This window comes from Lissotriton helveticus, chromosome 5_1 (assembly GCF_964261635.1).
Source record: "Lissotriton helveticus chromosome 5_1, aLisHel1.1, whole genome shotgun sequence".
In the NCBI taxonomy this organism is placed as follows: domain Eukaryota; kingdom Metazoa; phylum Chordata; class Amphibia; order Caudata; family Salamandridae; genus Lissotriton; species Lissotriton helveticus.
The window spans coordinates 1,407,257,362-1,407,276,509 of NC_136065.1; the positions used below are offsets into that span (position 1 = coordinate 1,407,257,362).

Consider the following 19,148-nt stretch of genomic DNA (forward strand, 5'->3'; position numbering starts at 1 on the left):
AGGTTCCAGACTGGGGAAGGTGGTAATCTTGGTGGAATGACTCTTTTAAGGCCTTCCATGAATGCTTTTATCGCTGGTACTCTGAACAGTGATATGTGTTGCCTGTTTTGTAGGTACGCTGCTATAGCTGCTAGATGTACTCTGATAGATGTGTACGCTAGATTACATTGCTGTAAGTGTAATAAGTAGCAAATAATCTCTTTTGTTGACACGTCCAGAGGGTTGATATTGTTATTAGTACAGTGTATAGCAAACCTCTTCCACTTAGCTGCATAGCATGCTCTGGTGGTTGGACGTCTCGCTTGTTTAATTACCTCCATGCAATTTGGGGGTAGATCTAAGTACCCAAATTCTAGGATTTCAGGAGCCAGATCGCTAAGTTCAATTGAGTTGGGTCTGGGTGCATTATTTCTCCATGGTTCTGTGTAAGGTGCATGGGTAGAATTCGTAGCTTTTGATGTGGCACTTGTGATAGTTGCAGGAGCGTGGTGAACCACGGCTGTCTTGCCCACGTGGGTGCTACTAGTATCATGGTCATTGAATGTTGTTGCAGCTTCCTGACCACTAATGGGATTAGTGGGAGAGGGGGAAAAGCGTATGCAAATTTGTTGGACCAATTTATCCATAACGCATTGCCCTGCGACAGGTGATGTGGATACCTGGACGCGAAGCTTTGGCATTTTGCGTTCTGATGAGTGGCAAAGAGGTCTATCTCTGGTTGTCCCCATCTTTGGAAGAATGGCTGCCGTATTTGGTGGTGCAGTTCCCATTCGTGTATTTGTTCCGACTGTCTGCTTAAGATGTCTGCTATCTGGTTTTGGACTCCTGGTAGGTGTTCGGCTAACAGATAGACGTTTTGAGGAATGGCCCATCTCCAAATTTCCTGTGCTAGTCTGGATAGTTGAAGAGAGCGCGTCCCCCCTGTTTTTTAATATAATACATTGCTGTCATGTTGTCTGTTCTGATCAGGACTGCTTTGTTGGTAACATGTATTTGGAAGGCTTTCAATGCTAGAAACACTGCTAGTAGTTCTAGATGATTGATGTGCAGTCTTCTTTCCTGCACACTCCACCTTCCTTGTACTGTGTATTTGTCCATATGTGCTCCCCATCCGGTGAGCGATGCGTCCGCTGTTATTGTCACCTGTGGAATTGGTTCTAGGAACGACCGCCCCTTGGCAATGTTTGTTATGTTCCACCACTTCAGAGAGCGGTGTGTGCGGTCGTCTACCAACACCAGATCTGTAATCTGCCCTTGAGCCTGATTCCACTGTGTCGCTAAGCATTCTTGTAGCGGACGCATTTGTAGTTTGGCATATGGTATTAGCAGTATGCAGGATGACATCATCCCTAATAGCTGCATGGACACTCTTGCTGGTAGTGAGTGTTGTGGCTGAAATCTTTGAATGACTGTAAGCATTGTTTGGATCCTGACTGGGTTGGGGTACACTTTGGCTTTTTCTGTGTCTATAGTAGCCCCCAGATATTGTTGAACCTTGTTTGGTTGTAGGTGTGACTTTGTGTAGTTCACCGTGAACCCTAGCTGGTGTAGTAGCTGAATTGTCTTTTGTGTGTTTTGAAGACATTCCTCTTGTGACCTGGCCTTTATTAGCCAGTCGTCCAAGTATGGGAAGACATGAATTTGTTGTCTTCTTAGGTGAGCTGCCACCACTGCCAGGCATTTTGTGAACACCCTTGGTGCCGTTGTGACACCAAACGGAAGGACTTTGAACTGATAATGTTGTCCTTCTACCACAAACCTGAGGTATTTTCTGTGGGCTTTGTGAATCGGGATATGAAAGTAAGCGTCTTTTAGATCCAGTGTAGAAAGAAAGTCCCCTTTCTTCAGTAAAGGCAGTACTTGTTGGAGGGTAACCATGTGGAAATGTTCCGAATTTATGTATGCGTTGAGAGGTCTTAGGTCCAGTATTGGCCTTAGAGACCAGTCTTTTTTGGGAATTAGGAAGTATAGGGAGTATACTCCTGTTCCTTGTTGGTGCTGTGGAACTTTCTCTATGGCATGCTTTTCTAGCAGGGATAGTACTTCTTGTTTTAACAGTGTCAGGTGATCTTGTTTCATTGGACGCTGTTTGGGGGGGATGTTTGGTGGGGTAGCTGTGAGTTCTAGGCAATAACCATGTTGGATAATTTGTCTCACCCACCTGTCTGATGTGATGTTTTCCCAGACAGGTAGGAACTGTGATAGGCGTCCCCCGACCGGTGTTATATGGTCTGGGGGGAGCTGTATGAAGTCACTGTTTTGGGGTTGGAGAGTTGCGGTTGTTGTTGTTTCCGCGACCTCTACCCTTGTTGTTGTTACCTCTGTATCCACCTCTAGAATTACCTCTGGGTGATGTAGGTGTAAAAGAGGTTTGCTGCTGGCTTGTACCCGTATTTTTGGATCCTCCTCTATAGGTGGATCTACGAAAGGAACCTCTTTGTGTCGGCTGTTGCAATGCTCCCATTGATTTAGCCGTTTCGGTATCCTTCTTCATCTTTTCTAGGGCCTCATCTGTCCCTGTGCCGAAAAGTGTTTTCCCATCAAAAGGTTGGTTCAGTAACGATGTTTGTACTTCTTGTTTGAACCCTGATACTCTGAGCCATGCATGTCTCCTTAACATGATGCTTGTGTTTGTAGACCTTGCTGCAGTGTCTGCCGCGTCTAGGGCGCACTTTATTGAAGTGTTAGTAATTAACTTCCCTTCTTGTATGAGTTGATCTGCCCTCTTTTGATGTTCTTTAGGGAGATGTGTGATGAGTTTTTCTAACTCATAATGTGCTCTGTCGTACCTTGCAAGTAGTGCTTGCGTATTAGCTATGCGCCAGCTGTTTGCCGCCTGAGATGCCACTCTCTTGCCAGAGGCATCTATTAGTTTAGACTCTTTGTCAGGAGGTGGAGCTTCTCCTGTAGATAAAGAGTTTGCTCTCTTACGAGCGTTTGTGACCACTAATGAGTCTAGAGGAATTTGCCCTTTAATGTATATTGGGTCTTTTAGAGCTGCCCTATATTTTTTATCGATTCTTGGGTTCAATACCCTAGCCCTCACTGGGTCTTTGAATATCTCTGATGTATGACTGAGAAGGCCCTTAAGCATTGGTAGTGTTCCTGATGTTCTTTGTGCAGTAGGTAGTGTTTCTAATAAGAAGTCCTCTATTTGAGGTTCTGCATGTAGTTCTACCTTATGATATGTTGCTGCTCTATTAATAAGTTGTGCAAAACCAGTATTGTCATCAGGAGGTGAAGGTTTTGAGGGATACAATTCAGGGTCGTTATCATTATCTGACCCTACATTATACTCTTCCCATGGGTCTGCCTCCTCTGGGATTGTGTCTTCATCATCCCCAGGGTGTTCCCCCTCCCCTGTGTCACTCTCTACATCTGTTGTAGGTGTAGATGGTCGTGTGGGAGGAATATTTGGCCTATTGTGAGGAAGAGGAGAAGATGGTGTGTGTCTAGGTTTGGGAGAAGAGGGAGGAGTTGTATTCGTCCCCATTGTTCTCTTCTTCGGATGAGTCTTGTCGTCCGAATGTTCATTCTTCCTCTTTTTAGGTAGTTCTGTGACTACCTTGCCAGTCTTTGGGTCAATAAACAGAGTCTTTTGTTTAGGATCAGTCCCGTGTTCCTGTGTCGGTACCGTAGTTTTCGGGTCCGAAAGATGTCCCCGGTGTCGAGGGTGTTTTCGACGCCGAAACGTGCTTCGGTGTCGACATGGACTGCTTCGACTTCGAGCTTTCCTTGACTTGAAGCTTCGGTGTCGATGTGGTCCGTTTATCGGAATCGGAACCACCATGATGGGAGACCGAGTGTTTCGGTTTCTGTTTCGTTGCCGGGCTCGAAGGCGGGGCGTTGGAAACTTTTTTCGGTTGTCTGACCGGGCTCGAGGGCGGGGTCGACACCGTGCGGGGTCTGTTCTTTGGTAAAGGGACGTCGTCACTCACGGTTTGTTGGACGTCGATTTCCTCGACGTCGGACTCGTCCACTTCAGACCCCGCCTCGTCGGCCTCTTCTTCCTCCTCATCTGGATGCTGGTCCTCGAACAGCTCCGGGATTGCTTGTGACTGCATTCTCGATACCTCGTGTCTTCGGGCTCGACGGTTTCTAATCGTCGATTTTGAAGAGAACGCTGCACAGGCCTCACAGTCCCTGGATTCGTGTTCAGGGGACAAGCAGAGGTTGCACACCTCGTGTAGGTCCTTGTGTGGGAACTTAGCACCACACGTTGGACATTTTTTGAATGGAGTCCTTTCCATGGACCCCGGGCTGGACTACGTCGAGTTTCTCGTAGTCGTCGTCCTTCGAACCGCGTCGGTATGGAGGGAAGTCGCGTTCGATTACAATACCGTCGATTTGGAAAGGAATACGCGCCGGTTATAACCTTCTTTGTTGAAGTCGGTCCGGAGCGCTTCGATCCTCATCCGAACCCGATGGCGGAAAAAAACAATCTAAGGATGGAGTCGATGCCCATGCGCACTAACACCGAGAGGAGGAGTCATCTATGACGAAAAAGACTTCTCCAGAAGAAAAACAAAGTGCAATCATCCGAGCCCAACACCAGATGGCGATCTATTCATAAATGTACCATCTGCAGCCCATATGCCTCGAACATTTCATTACTCAAAGTTAATCCAACCCCTGCGGCGCATGGCTGTGTGGCAAACCCCGTGGGTACCCTACCATGTGCCATGCACGGCTAAAGCCATGCGCACTGGAGACTGGCCGCAGGCCCTCCACCCAACACCCCTTAGGCACCCAACACCGCGCACGTCCTTGGCCGTGCAAAGTGAGGGTTGGCTTTCGGACATGCACTGCAGGGGTTTAACCACAGGGTCTGCGGCAAACACCCCATAGGAACCTAACCCTGCCCCCCGGCTGTGCATAGTAGGAGTTGGCCTGTGGCCGCGCAGTGAGGGAGGGAGGTAAAGCGATCCCTCTCCCCATGTAAATTTTGACCGCAGGGACCCCATAAGAATAGGAGGACCGTGTGCCACCCCCGCCCTCATTGGCCTGTTTTCAGTCCCAGGGACCCCATCTCTTGAGGCCCGGCCAATTAGTGCAAGGGGAGGTATCCCTTTCCCCAGGCAGATTTTGGCCGTAGGGACCCCATGCCTCGGCCAGGGTGCCTAGTTAGTGCTTTGGGGGCCGAGAGGGAGCCTGAATGCCCCCATGATCCCTGCCAGCATTGCTCCCACAAGAAGGGAGCAGTAAAAAAAAATGATACTTCCTGCATGCAAAAGCAATTTTTTTTCTATTTTCCCGACGGCTTAACAGTAGGCACGGGAAACTGATGGAAGTCTGCTCCCAGCGGGCAGGAGCAATTTTCCTGGTCTCGCCAGCTAAGTGCGGACTTATGTTTGCTCTTGCTTGGCAGGAACTGTGAAAGCACCCACTAAGGGAAAGCAATCAATTATGTCCAGCGAGCGGGCACCTCGGGACATAGGCAGCTAGTCCTGGGGTTGGCACTCCCAAAGGCCAATAAGGGCTCTAGGAGGAGAGGTGTGGGCCCCCGCCATTCAAAATGCATGGGATTGCCCCGGGAAAGTGGCGGTCTCCTGGTTCACCTGGGGGCAGAAATGTACCCAAGCATAGGAGACTGCGTTTAAAAAAAAAAAGTTTTGATGAGATTTGGGGATCCGCTGCCATTATCGTAGCAAAAATGTAATTCTTTATTAACAGGCCCTGGGGGGTCAGGGTATTCCTACCCAGTCCCTTTATGAACTATATTGAGTTTATTTTTGGGGGCGACTTGGGTTCAGTCCGAAGTTTCAAGCTGGCTGAAAGCACTTCTGGATGAAGCGTTGGCAGCCAATCAGATCGGTCGGATCCACAAAGGATTTGTGTCAGTAGATACCTACATTTTGTTTCCCTTTAATAACTCCAAAACTACTGAACAGACCTGATTTAGACATTGCTTTACCTTGATGTGGTTTGGAGGATGACCCATATACTTGAGTTTTCTGAAAGGATGATGTATTATCTATATAATTAATTAGTGCTCTATAGACATTTAAAGTGTGTAATAATCTTTCTGCCACTTAATCTGGTTGAGAAAAATATATAAGCAATTCAATGGATTGATCCTTGTGAATTTGTGATACTACCTTAGGTTGAAATTTAGGATTAGTTAGTAAAACAACGGTCTTTATGTACTTTGAGAAATAGTTCCTCTAGAGTCAGTGCTTGAATTTCTCCTACTCTTCTGAGAAGTAATTGGAATGAGAAAAGCCAGTATCAATGATAAAAATTCTGGTGGACCTGTGAGCAATTGTTCAAATGGTGGACCCATTAACCTGGTTAGCACAATAATAGGATTCCACACGTGTGGGTGGAGCTCTAGGTAAAATAACTAAGGCCTTGTAGAAATACTTTAATTATAGAAATTCTGAATATAGAAGTGTGTACTCTATTTTGAAAGTATGAAGCCAACACCGTAAGATGTATTTTTATAGAAGTAAAAGGTAACCCTGCAGCTTGTAAATTGAGCAGTAACAGCATGTTTTGAGGTGAAGCATTTAGCTAATACATATCTTTTCAGTGACAATAATGAACAAAGTGTTTCCATTTTGCTGCATAACATTCTCAAATATTGGTTCTTCTTGCTGCTTTTAAGATATGCATACATTCTTGTTTCGATTTACGTATCCAAATTCTAAGACCTCAGGAGCCAATTTGCAAGATTGAGTGGTATGGGATTTGGGGGTCTTCACTCCTTGGTTTTTAGTAAAGAGGTCTTGTGTGTTGGTTAGGAGTTGATGTGGGACTACCGACAACCCGGGTAATGTTGTGTACCATGGTTGCCTGGCCCATGTGGAAGAAACTAGGATTGGTGCCATGGATGTCTACCTCAGTTTATGAATTACAAATGAAAGTAGTGGGAGAGGTGGAAAAGCATAAGCAAAAATCCCCGACCAAATGGTCCATAGTGCATTGCCTTTAGACTATAGATATTAGAATATGGAGTTGAATATGAGCTCCCACTCGTGGACTTGTTGGTGTGCCCTGCTGAGGAGATCCTCCAAGTCGTTGTCTACTCCTGGAATGTACTGTGCCCACAAATTAATGTTGAGTTGTAGAGCAAACATCCAGATTGTTTGTGCAACGAGAGACAACTGTGGATATCTGGTTGCCCCCCTGTTTTTGAAGAGAATACAAGGTAGCCATGTTGCCTGTTTTAAATAGGACTACTTTGCCAGTAAGTTGAGGAAGGAATGCTTTTATCGCTAGACCAACAGCCAGCAGCCCTAGGTGAATGATATGTGGAAGGTTTTGACTGTGTGTCCAGTGCCCATGTAGTCATTTCCTGTGAATGCGCGCTCCCGATCTGGTATTTGATGCTTCAGTTATGGTTGTTTGCGGAACTGGGTCTCTATATGGTAATCCGTGTAACAGATTTCACAGTTCAACTATTGCAGAGAGTGACAAAGGTGATGGCTGATCAACACTGGATCCTCTATTTGACCCTCCTCTTGAGACCACTGTTGCATTAAGCATTGTTGTAGAGGGTGCGTATTGAATGTGGCATGGTGTACTTTGGCTATGCCATGGTCCTTAGGAGATGGATAACTATTTTCACTATTTGTTTTTTATGCTGAAAATGAGGTCCCAGGGTTATGAAAATTTGTATCCTGACAGCATTTGAGGATACAGATGTAATATTACTGCATCAATTGTAAAACCTAGTTGGTGTAGTAAATGTATTGTTGTGTATGTTGCAAACATTTGTGATGTGTTGCTTTTAATAAGCCAGTTGTCTAGATATGAAACGTGTAGGTTTTGTCTTCACAAGTGTGCTGTTAAATCTGCCAAACATTTGGTAAAGAACGTGGGGGCTATAGCGACCTTGAACAGAAGCACTTTGAATTTAAAGTGTTGAAAGCAAACCCGAGTTATTGCCTGCATGCTGGGTGAACTGGAATGTGAAAAGAAGCATAATTTAGGTCTAATGCGGTCATGAAGTCTTCCGGTTGGAGAAGTGGAATGACATTCTGAAGAGTGACCCTATGAAAATGTTCTGAAAGGTTGTAACTGTGTAGAGGTCTACGATGGGTCTGAGAGCTTAATCTTTTTTTGGTATAAGGAAGTAAAGGGAATAGAGCCCTGTGTCTTGTTTTTTGCTTAGTAGAGCTTGAATGTATTCTCGTAATAGCGTTTGACGGTGTATTGATAACTTGTTAGTGCGAGGAGGAATATTTGGGGGGGTTTTAAAGTGAGCTCCAGAAAATAACCATGATGGATAATAGCGAACACATTAATCGGATGTGATATTTATCCATGTGGGAAGAAGTGAGTAAGCCTTGTTGTTGGTGGAGGTAGTGTTTTTGTTAAAACTTTTACCTCTGCCTCTAATATGGTTTCCTCTATAGAAACTCCTATAGTATCCTCTAGGAGAGTGTGTGCAAACATTCAAGCCCAACACCAGATGGCAGGAGAGTATTTACACATGCTATTAACATATTTTCATAATTACTAAACTTTTAAATGCACCATTAACTATTCAGCCCGATACACATTTTGCACTTAAATCATTATGTTTCACCTGTTTATCATTTTCAGCCGTAGCCATTCTTAAGAATCACAAGTACATACTTGAACAGACATTCACAAGTGAAAACATTAAAGTGACTATCAAGGACTGTGAAGGCATTCTACAATTTACTGGGAGTCAACTGCTTTTTATCATAACAAATTAAACAGCAGTCTGCTACTGAACCGTGATTGTACCACATGAAAACTGTTACTCCCTATTTAATATTAATTTGTGTGTGAAGACTCGAAGTTAATTACCTTGGGAAGCTGAGAAGTGTAGGCACGTGACAAGTGAGATGAAAGACCTTCGGGCACTTTTCACAGCAAAGGAGATCCCCTCCATTTTGGCAAACAGCACACCAGTCCTCATTTGGATCATCCTCTTTGTTATTGCCTTCCCCACCACCTCGAGGGGATCGATGCATGGAGCTACGCACTGGTGATTTCCCATTTACTAGATTGTTCTGTGCTGACTGTTTGCAACTTTTGCTTGCATTCGTCAGCTCTGCTTTTACATGATTTTCAGTGCTCCCTACAGCATCCAGCTCATTGTCCAAGTGCACGTTACTTGACAGAGGGGGCGTGAGACTGCTTTCTGGACTGCTCAACTACAATAAAATGAAAACATGTAAATATATAAATGCCACATTTTCGAAAAGTAGGTTTGGAAAACAGCTCAAAAATGCAAATAAAGAAACTGTTACCAATATGAAAGCCAAGGAAACAGCCACACAATTTTAATGCCAAGTAGTTTCAAATATATAAGCTCCTAGGTACATGCCTTCCAGTAAAGCCATCACCTAAAAAACACTGAATTCTGAATGGCATCCAAGAAATGGTTACTTCTTGTCCTGGTTTTGCACTGTTGTGATCTTCATTGAAGTCCTACACGACCGAATACTTCTCTGCTGTGTGAGAGGACCCCCAGCACACCTTCAATTTAATACATGTTTAGAGCAAGATGGGAAAAAGTCCAGCATGTACATAGGCAGAGGAATACACAAACTTTCTGAATAATGGACTTAAAAAAAAAAGATTTTTCCTCCCCAACTACACTGCAGCAACTGCAACACAACTCTTGCTTTACACAACTTATAAAAAAATAAAAAAACAGTGGGCCTTAAGAATGAAAAGTTTAATAAGCACCCTTTCTTTAGAAGTCCATGGGCTTCCAATCTCATTGCTCCTTGCACTAGCACTTTTCTACGCATCAGTTCTTTTGGGGTAGATACGCGAAGGTCGACAAATTGGGAGGAGGGTGGGTCATTCAGGGATACATTGAAGCACCACAATACATAACAAGGACCACATGCAGGTACCCATTTCTACTACATCTTAAGATCCACAGTCATACTTTAAATTAGGAAGCAAATTGTTTTTACAGATCTTGGCCAGGCGGGATAAAAAAGGTACACAACCACAGAAAACAGACCGGTCTTATGGCAGCCTCAACCAAAAGCTTTGAAGGTAGCCTGATCCACATCAGTGTTTGCACATGAATCAAGGCACACTGTCCTGTAAACACAAGCATGGATTTCACAGCAGCTGTGTTATACACATCTGGCAACAAAAATGTTTAACCAAGCCATGGTAGCCATTTTTCCTCTTGTATGTAAGGCTTTGAGCTTTGTGTCTCCCCGACAGTGGCTTGTTGGCCAACTGGTAAATGGAGAGTATTTCAAGATACAATCCAGAGAGAAAGACTGTATTTGTGTGTTGATACCTGTGTGCTTAGGAGCATAAATGATAAAAAGTTTATTGGAGTTCCTTAATTTTATCCAGATTAAAAAAAGGAACACTGGGATATTCCTGCTTGCCTTCTCTCACTTGACGCAGAGAAGGCTTTTGACCGGGTGGACTGGACCTTCTTGAAGAAGACCCTCCGGAAGCTAGGCCTGGGCCCCAAAATTATAGCGTATATTATGGCCCCGTACCTGGGACCGCAGGCCAGGATCAGGATAAATGGCCAGCTTACACCGCCGTTGGCGATACACCGAGGCACGAGGCAGGGGTGCCCCCTCTCGCCACTCCTGTTTGCCCTGGCAGTAGAGCCCCTGGCGGCACTGATCAGACGTGACCCCAGAATACATGGAATAGCCCTTGGGGGAAGGGACAATAAGGTGGCGCTCTTTGCGGACGACCTGATTCTCACCCTCACGCACCCTCGCACGTCTCTACCAGCGGTCTACGATGTACTCTGTCTGTATGAACGAGCGTCGGGCCTCAAAATAAATTACACCAAATCTTGGGCACTCAACCTCACTATGCCTACTGCGGACGTTCTCTCCTTGAAGGAGTCCGTACCCTATCGATGGGCGGAGAGCCATATTAGATACTTGGGCCTCGCCCTTACCCCCCACTTGGACTCCTGGTCCTCGGTAAACTGGGCAGAGTGTCGCAAAGCTGTGCTAGAGGACCTTAGGAAATGGAAACCGCTGATGATGTCCTGGCTGGGGCGTCTCAACGCAGTTAAAATGTCGATCCTCCCTCGAATTCTTTATGTATTCCAATGTCTACCCACCCCTATACCGCTTCACTGTATCCGGGCCCTCCAGCGGGAGATTACGTCTTTTATCTGGGGTGGGAAACGCCCTCGGTTCTCGCAAAAGGTCCTCATGGAACCAAGAGACAGAGGAGGCCTGGCTTGTCCCAATTTGGTGCACTACTACTGGGCGGCACATCTTCGATTCGTGGTGGAATGGGGCGCACGTGAAAGCGATAAACACTGGTTCCACATGGACCGAGCGGTCACTGGATGTACAATATGGGACCTGCCTTGGCTTCCGCGAGCTGCACGCTCGAGAAGTGCGTACCTTGCAGTACCCACGAAAACGGTGCTTGACATCTGGGACAGCATAGCCGTGACTAGAGGTCTGACCACGTTCCCGTCCCCACACACCCCGATAGCCGGGAATCCGCAGTTCCCCCCGGCCCACCAGACTCGGGCGTTTGATAAATGGATTCAAGGGGACTGTAGAGTAGCTGGAGACCTATTTCTTGAGGGCATGCCCAAAACTTGGAAGGATTGCAGGGAGGAATTTCGGGTGCCGCCGCAGGCTGCCTTACAACACGTTCAGCTACGCCACTGAACTGCCAGCGACGAAATGTACCAAGCGGCCACCCGAGCATACACGCCCTTTGAGAAATTGGCGCGCTCCCTCGGGGGACTGAAGAGGCTGATCTCCCAGATATATCACATTCTACAGCATCCTGTATTGGCGCCTGCACACCCCTACCAGAGGCAATGGCAATTAGCGACGGGCGTAGACATTGCTCCCTCTCAATGGACCAGACTGTGGCGGGTTATATACCCAAGGTATACCGCAGCATCCCACAGAGGGAAAACGCCTACAAACTACTTACGCAATGGTACTATACCCCCCTCCGTCTTAGCCAGATGTTCCCCACCGCCTCCCCGAAGTGCTGGAGATGTGAGTCTGCGACTGGTGACTTCGTGCATATATGGTGGAGGTGTCCGGCCCTTACTGTTTTCTGGAAGAAGGTGCTTAGCCATATCAAAGGGGTGTTGGGGTTCCCACTGCCCGAGGAAGTGAGCGTGATCCTACTTGGCATACGTCCTGCTACGCTCAAGGCACTCACTCGTGGAGATTGGATCCTCACACTACAAATGCTAGGTGCCACTAGGCAACTCATTGCACTGTACTGGAAGCGAGCGGAGGCACCGCCCATAGCCACCTGGTTTGTGCGCCTTTGGCAGGTCCTAGCGATGGAGCTACTTACGGCGCGTCTACAGGTGCGAGATGTGCGCTTCAAGGCGGTTTGGGAGCCCTTGGTGCGTCATCTCTGTTCTGTGGAGTATGCACGACACATGCCCACTAGACTCCGCGCTCTGCGCCTATTTGAGGACGCGCTTGTCCCTAGAGACCCGACCAGATTGCATCCCTGATCACCTTACACACCACAGCTGTGACTACTCACACGCACGCCCCCCTGCACCCTACCCTCCGCCATGCTGCCAGTTCCCGCCATTCCATCTCCCCCCCCCTCCCCCCCCCCCTCCGCTTTGTCTGTTCGTAGGCCTCTTCGACCTTCCTACTCTCTTTCTTCCTACTTGCCACCCTGGCGCCTATCTTCCCTTGAGATGGTTGTGCCCCCGTTGGGCTGTTGGAGATAGCTGGGCTACCTGCCCCCCACATATCCTACTTGCCAAAGCGAATACACTCATGAATATGGCAAGACTTTGACCACGGCACCCCTAAGCCATGCGGCCGGCCCTCCTGGGAGGGTTGTAGGCGAGGCGCTGTGTTAAAGCTTCTCCCCGACTGCACTGGCACAGAACTCGATGAGATACATATTGCGCGGCCGGCCTCGGCAAGAGGTTGTAGGCTTACCGCTGTGTTAAAAAATAAAACAGATTTGAAACAAAAAAAAACAACAAAAAAAAAGGAACACACCTATCAGGTCTATTAAATGGCGAGTATGCTCGACTGGAGTAGATGGCACACTAAAAACCACTGGAGTAGTAATGCTCTGGTTAATGTGAAATTGCCATTACTTTAGGAAAAAAGGACAAATGGGTGGTCATGAGTACCATAGTACAATGAAAAAATAGTATAGGGTTCAGCAGCTGATAAAAGTATAAAATTAAATAATTCTGCATGCTTGAGTTATGGGCACAAAACAATCTACTTTCCTGGACAGATACTGCAATGAAGCCTTGTGTATGGATTCAAATGGAGACACCATTACATTTGAAAGAACCAGGTTCAGTTCCAAAGGGGAGAAAGTACCTTTAGAAATGCCTGCTAGAACGTTTTTAATAAATTGGTGCATAAAGGAGGCTTTATGAAAGGGCCTTCAGACTCTGTGAGAACAAGCCTATGTCACCCTTCTTGTTGGAGTACCACATTGCTGTTGTGTTGTTAATCAGGACCTTAAGTAATCCACCTCAGATTGAGGGCTGGAAGACCTTGAAGGACTGGCAGATCGTCCAGACAGAGAGCAGGCTGATGCTCCACCCCAGGTGTTGGTCTGCGCAGCGGTGTAAGTTAGCAAGCCCGATGATGAAGTTTGTCACAATTTGTGAATGAGGGCAGTATTTTTGCACACAGCACATGCCACATACAATCAACAATTGAACCACAGCACACATTCCTACCTCTCTGCTGAGCAAATTGTATTTTGACTGGGGAGGTCAGGGTAGAAGATAACCTCTTCCCTCTTTATACGTGTAGATTGAGATTCTCTACCAGGTCCGCTATTTGGTCCAAATGTGTGCGGTCATGCCAGGAGAGTAAGCAAACTGAATTCTCAATTTGCCAATGAGACGTGGACTATGCTGTCATTTTCTTTCTCCCAGAACCAATATTCTTACTCTCCCAGTCAGGAAGAGGTGGAACACCTTGGCAGGCTTTCTGGCTGCATGAATCACCAAAGAGTAATGGGTAGATGGCAACGTATATATGAAGGGTTATTAGGGGAGGCTTTATACTTATCTACCCTAGGGTCCTTAAAAATCTCGTTGGCAGGCTTGACGACACCCTAAAGCATGGGGAGATATTGAAGGGAGCATAGGGGGAGAAGAGGCTTTCCACATGTGAATCGTAGTCCTCTCACTGCACATGTAGCTCTACATTGTGTAATGTGGCAGGACTGTGTAACACCTCATGGTATGAAGTATCATCAGGAGGTGACGGCTTAGTAGGGTAGAGATCTGGGTATGTGTCTGGTGCTGTTTAGTGTCTTAGTCATCCCATGGGTCTGGACCTTGAGAGTTATGAGAGTGGTCATATCAGTCATAAGGGAGTCTAGGACTGTCCCCATCCACAAATATGAAGAACCTCTAGGTGAATGCTGTGGCAAGGCAGGAGACTCACGTGGAGGTGGGGAAGGAGGGGGGACGAGCAGGAGGCAGAGGAAAGGTTGTCCTGTCACGTCTCCTTTGCTTTTTGGGAGCTTGCAGTTCAGGTGGGTTTGATAGCTTACTCAAAAGTCAGCTTCCTTTTGTGAGGTGCAGGGTCCTGTGTCACAAGTGGAGGCTTTACCAGAATTTGATCTGTGCTTGGCTGGATATGAATGTGCTGCTGTCGAGCATCCAAGTGTTCCTGCAGTCACCCAAATTGGCTCATCAAATTCTTCAGAAGTAGCAAAGGATGCCCCAGTGGAAGGCAGCCTTGATGGAGCTGCAGAAATTAGATGGCTGGAGAATGGTGAGCCTAATATTGGCTCTGAATGATTCAAGTCAACGAGTCTTGATACCAAACTTTTAGGTGTGATCTCTTAGCTTCAAGGATTCTGGCTCCAAACCATTCGAGACGAAGGGTGGCTGAGGATGGGCATTCGGTCCAGAGCTGAAGCTGCGGGTCGAGGCTTGTAGCAGGAATTAGGCACTGAATCTGACTAAGGCATTTGGTCCATTATTGAATATCAGTGTCTACAATGGCTGAATGGCAGTGGTGCACTGCAGGAATCATAAGCTTGCACCTCTGTGTGGTGAGTTATGAGGACCTCCATATTCACTAAGAACTTTTGAGTGCGCTGGGCTTACGCAGCGTCTTCAGACTGGACATCTGCCTCAAAACTGACTCTTCCAGGTGAAAAAGCCACCTCCACTGCAATGCCAGAGGCATCTACCTCTGCAACATCAGACTCCTCTTGTTCTTCAAAGACGTTTGTTATCTCTCACCTCCCATCTATGCGTCATGGGCAGGAATCTAACACTAACCCGTTTCTTTCAGATATCACAGGCATGTCTGTTGCGAAGTTATCTTGTTGTGAAATGCAAGAAAGGCCAAACAGGAAACTACATGTTGGTCGGGAGACCATCCTTGGATGTAGACTTATAAGAAGTTGGAACTCGGATACTTGGCCCGACAATGAAGACAGAATCGGAATGGATTCCTTTCCATCATGGAAACAGTCCTGACTCAAGCGGTTTGGAGTCTAGGGTTGTATGATCAAAACAGAATCAAAAGATATGAAACCTACTGTGAGAAAGTGGGTTTCTGTTTTATGCAACGTTGGCAGAAGTGTATTGGGACACTGCTGACCAGGTTCCCAGTACTTGCGTGCCTTCCCTAAAACTGTACCATAATTGGCAACTTCAGACCCCCCCCCCCCCTTTCTAAGGTCCTAGTAAATGGTACCTCTGATACCTAGGTCAGTGGGACTGCCCACTGCCCCCTAGGGACTCTCACCAAGGCCATACATCCACCATTGCAGCCTGCATTCCTTGGTGCAGACAAACACAAGAAAGTTATTACACTGCCTCTGTGCCATGTCAAAGCTGCACTACCTAAAGTATGGTTATGTCACCCCTCTAGCAAGCCCTATATGCCCTAAGGCAGGATGCACAGTATCTTAGGTGTGGGCATATCTGTATGAGCAGATATGCCCCAACAATATTTAAGTCTATTATTAATATTGTAAGTACCAAGGAAGGCACAGAGTAAATGGGCTTGAAACGCGACAACTCTAGTTTCCCTTCACCAGGACGGCTTCACTCCACCCAGGAGTGTTTGGTGCAAAACAACTCCTTTACATAAAACAATGCCAGTGCCTCGGAGGTGCCCCCTGCAAAACTACCAACACGCTCTCTGACTGGATTTGGGCAGCTTGCCACCATCTGACAGGTTTCTGGACCACTGCATCGAGAGCCCTTGATTTCTGAGGCCAGAAACAAATCCCATGTGACACCACCTCCCCCAATGAGGCAGAGTGCTTGAGAGGGAAGATTCAAAGGCTGCGCTACCTTCGTAATGCGAACCCAGCCTCTGCTACTAGCAGCAGATGTCAGCTCCCAGTTCAAACCCCCACTTTTGATGGTAGAAACGGCGGGAAAACTAAGTAAGAATAGGTGGTGTGCCCCCCCTTTGCCAACTCCACCCCTCAGGTGCTTGAGGCAAAGTGAAGTAAATTTTTCAGTGTACCATCTTGAAGATAGTGGGACTTATTCAATCATGGTGAGGACTATGCCCTCCCCTCCACAGGAGGGTGGCATAATAAAGGGTGTATGCACCCCAGGTAAGGAACCCATTGGTCAGAGCCTATCACTCCCCTGTAACGCCCTTAAATCTAGTATTTAGATGGTACCCCAGATCTTAAAATCTGTTTCCCGACGACCTAAGATGAGCTGGACATTGCATCAGCAGAGAATACTACTGACACTATCCAACTGTCTGCAGCCCTCGACGATCCTGCGACAACAGACAACCTGTACTGCAGCCCAACAACTCCCAAAGCCTTGTGAGGACTGCCTGCCTTCGACAAAGACCAAGATCTCCTGTGCACAGTGGATCTGTCCAGAAGAAACCAACTTTAAAGAACAAAGACCTCTGACCAGATGAACCGCGAAACCAGCGTTGGACCCACATCTGCACCAGACGCCCAAGTGACCCACCAGTCCTGTGAAGGTTCCCCAGCGCCTACAGCCTCAACTCGAAGACTCCTCCTGACCGTGACCTGACTGGTAAGAATTTTATGATGCCTAAGGACACCCTTGCACCAGAAGCCCCTGGGATTTGGGGATCGCGATCAACTGTGTTCCCTATGTCCCCTAGCGGTGTCCCTATGTACCCCTACCATCTCTACCGACCTGGGCAGCTGCAGGTTTGCTTTGTACGGCCTCCTGGCCTGAGCCTGCAGCCTTTCTTCAAAACCGAGATACCCCATTGGTTTGCATTGGGCATCCGAATGTGTGTTGGCATCTGCACCCAGTCGCCCGTGCCACTGAGGGTGTAAGTTTGTTGCAGCCTTGTGGCCTCCCCTCTTCCCCCGTGCTTGGCTTAGCCCCCGGAGATTGGGTTACCAAACTGCTTTACTCACCTGTGAGCAGCATCTCTTGGAGTACTCTTTTACCTTTGGGAAACACTGTCACTAGATTCCAAATGAACAAGTTACTTACCTTTGGTAACAATACATCTTTAAGAAACATAGGTTAGTTATAGATTGCTTACCATAGAATTACCCCCAGGCGTCAGACTGGATCCAGAAAGTTTTTCATCAGCAGAAGCCCTGCGCGTCGGAAATTGGCATTGGTCGGCTCAGTGTTAAACGTTGGCGTCGTGGTCGCCAGGACGATGTCGCAGTAGCTACATAAGACGCCTCCCTCGCGTGCTGACGTCAGTTCCGTACACTACTTTCCACGTCAGAAGAGCAGAGCCATGCAAGACACTGACCACTGATAAACAAAAATAGGGCCCTAAAGGAAATCCTTAACCCTAGAAGTCATCACAGAACGGGGAGGATGGGTGGGGCAGTAAGAAATCTATAAATGTTTCTTACAGATATATTGTTACCGAAAGTAAGTAACTTGTTCATCTGAAAGAAAGTTAGTTATAGATTCCTTACCTTAGAATAGATATCACAGCAATACCAACACCGAAGGTGGGTCTGCGAACTAAGTTCACACCAGAAAGTCCTGGAGAACCAAATGGCCAAAGAAGCCGTCTTACCGGACTTGGCTGTCCAGGCAATAGTGTTTGGTGAACATGTGCAGCGATGCCCATGTAGATGCCTGACAGATGTCATGAAGGGGGACTCCCTGTCCCAAAATAGTGGTAGCTGCAGTCGCCCTGGTGGAATGGGCTAGCAGTCCCACTGGAGGCTCCTTCGTTGCCAAAGAATAGCAAGCTTTTATGCACAAAACGACCCACCTGGAGATGGTCTGTTTGTGCATGGCCCAACCTTTGTCGCACACGTAACCCAACAAAGAGCTAGCTGTCCACCAGTAATTGTTTGGTGCAATCAAAATATAAGGAAAGCGCACGTTTTGGGTCCAGACGGTGGAGCCTCTCTTCCGCTTTTGAAGGATGCAGAGTCGGAAAGAAGGTGGGCAAAGTGATGGTTTGGCCAATGTGGATGAAACTACCTTGGGAAGAAAGGAAGGTCTAGTCCTAAGGACAATCTTGTCTGGATGAACAGCCAGAAAGGGAGGCTTGGAAGAGAGAACTTGTAGCTCACTCACCCTACGTGCAGAGATGATGGCCACCAGAAAAGCAGTTTTCAAAGTTAGAAGCCTGAGGAACAAGTTACTTCCCTTCGGTAACGCTTTTTCTGGTGGATAAAGTATCTGCCTGTGGATTCGTCGCCTTGTGAATATCCCCCTGCGTCAGCAACGTTCGGAAAATTCTTTTACAGCACGCCGGCGTGGACGACATCATAGGAGCACGGCATCGCGCGCGAATCCGACTGACGTCACTGACTCCTTATTAGGCCTATGTCGGCGTGATGACATCAGTTCCACCCTTTTTTCCGTGCCTTAGAGGCATCCGGATGGACCAATGACAATAGATATATACATATACAATGTACATAGTACAAAATATTCAAGATAACACACACAGTGTGAAGATAAAGCATGAGAACACAATATATAAAAGCAAATTATTCATATTATATATATATACATATATATACACACAACACGAAAAAGCGGCGTGCTTCTGCCGCTTGCACGGCGGGCGCTCAACAGGATCGCCGATCCTTTAAATAAGTCCGCAAACTGGTATGATCCTTTTTGAAGAAACCAGAGTCGAGGCCCAAATGTATTCTCAGTGCTCAAGGTTTATTTGGCGGAAAAATTAAACAGCCCCAACGCGTTTCGAGGTACGCCTACCTCTTGGTCACAGGCTGAGAATACATTTGGGCCTCGACTCTGGTTTCTT

General features: G+C 47.0%; 1 protein-coding gene across 3 annotated transcripts in view; it reads right to left on the reverse strand.

Annotated features, from left to right (window-relative positions):
* Nucleotides 1–19,148, reverse strand: part of TRIM33 (tripartite motif containing 33) — a 505,710-nt gene that overhangs the window by 131,467 nt on the left and 355,095 nt on the right. For all 3 annotated transcript variants that reach the window (XM_078644393.1, XM_078644394.1, XM_078644392.1), the window contains one exon: nucleotides 8,782–9,131. In XM_078644393.1, coding sequence (XP_078500519.1) covers nucleotides 8,782–9,131 — 350 coding nt within the window. The remainder of the gene's footprint in view (nucleotides 1–8,781; nucleotides 9,132–19,148) is intronic.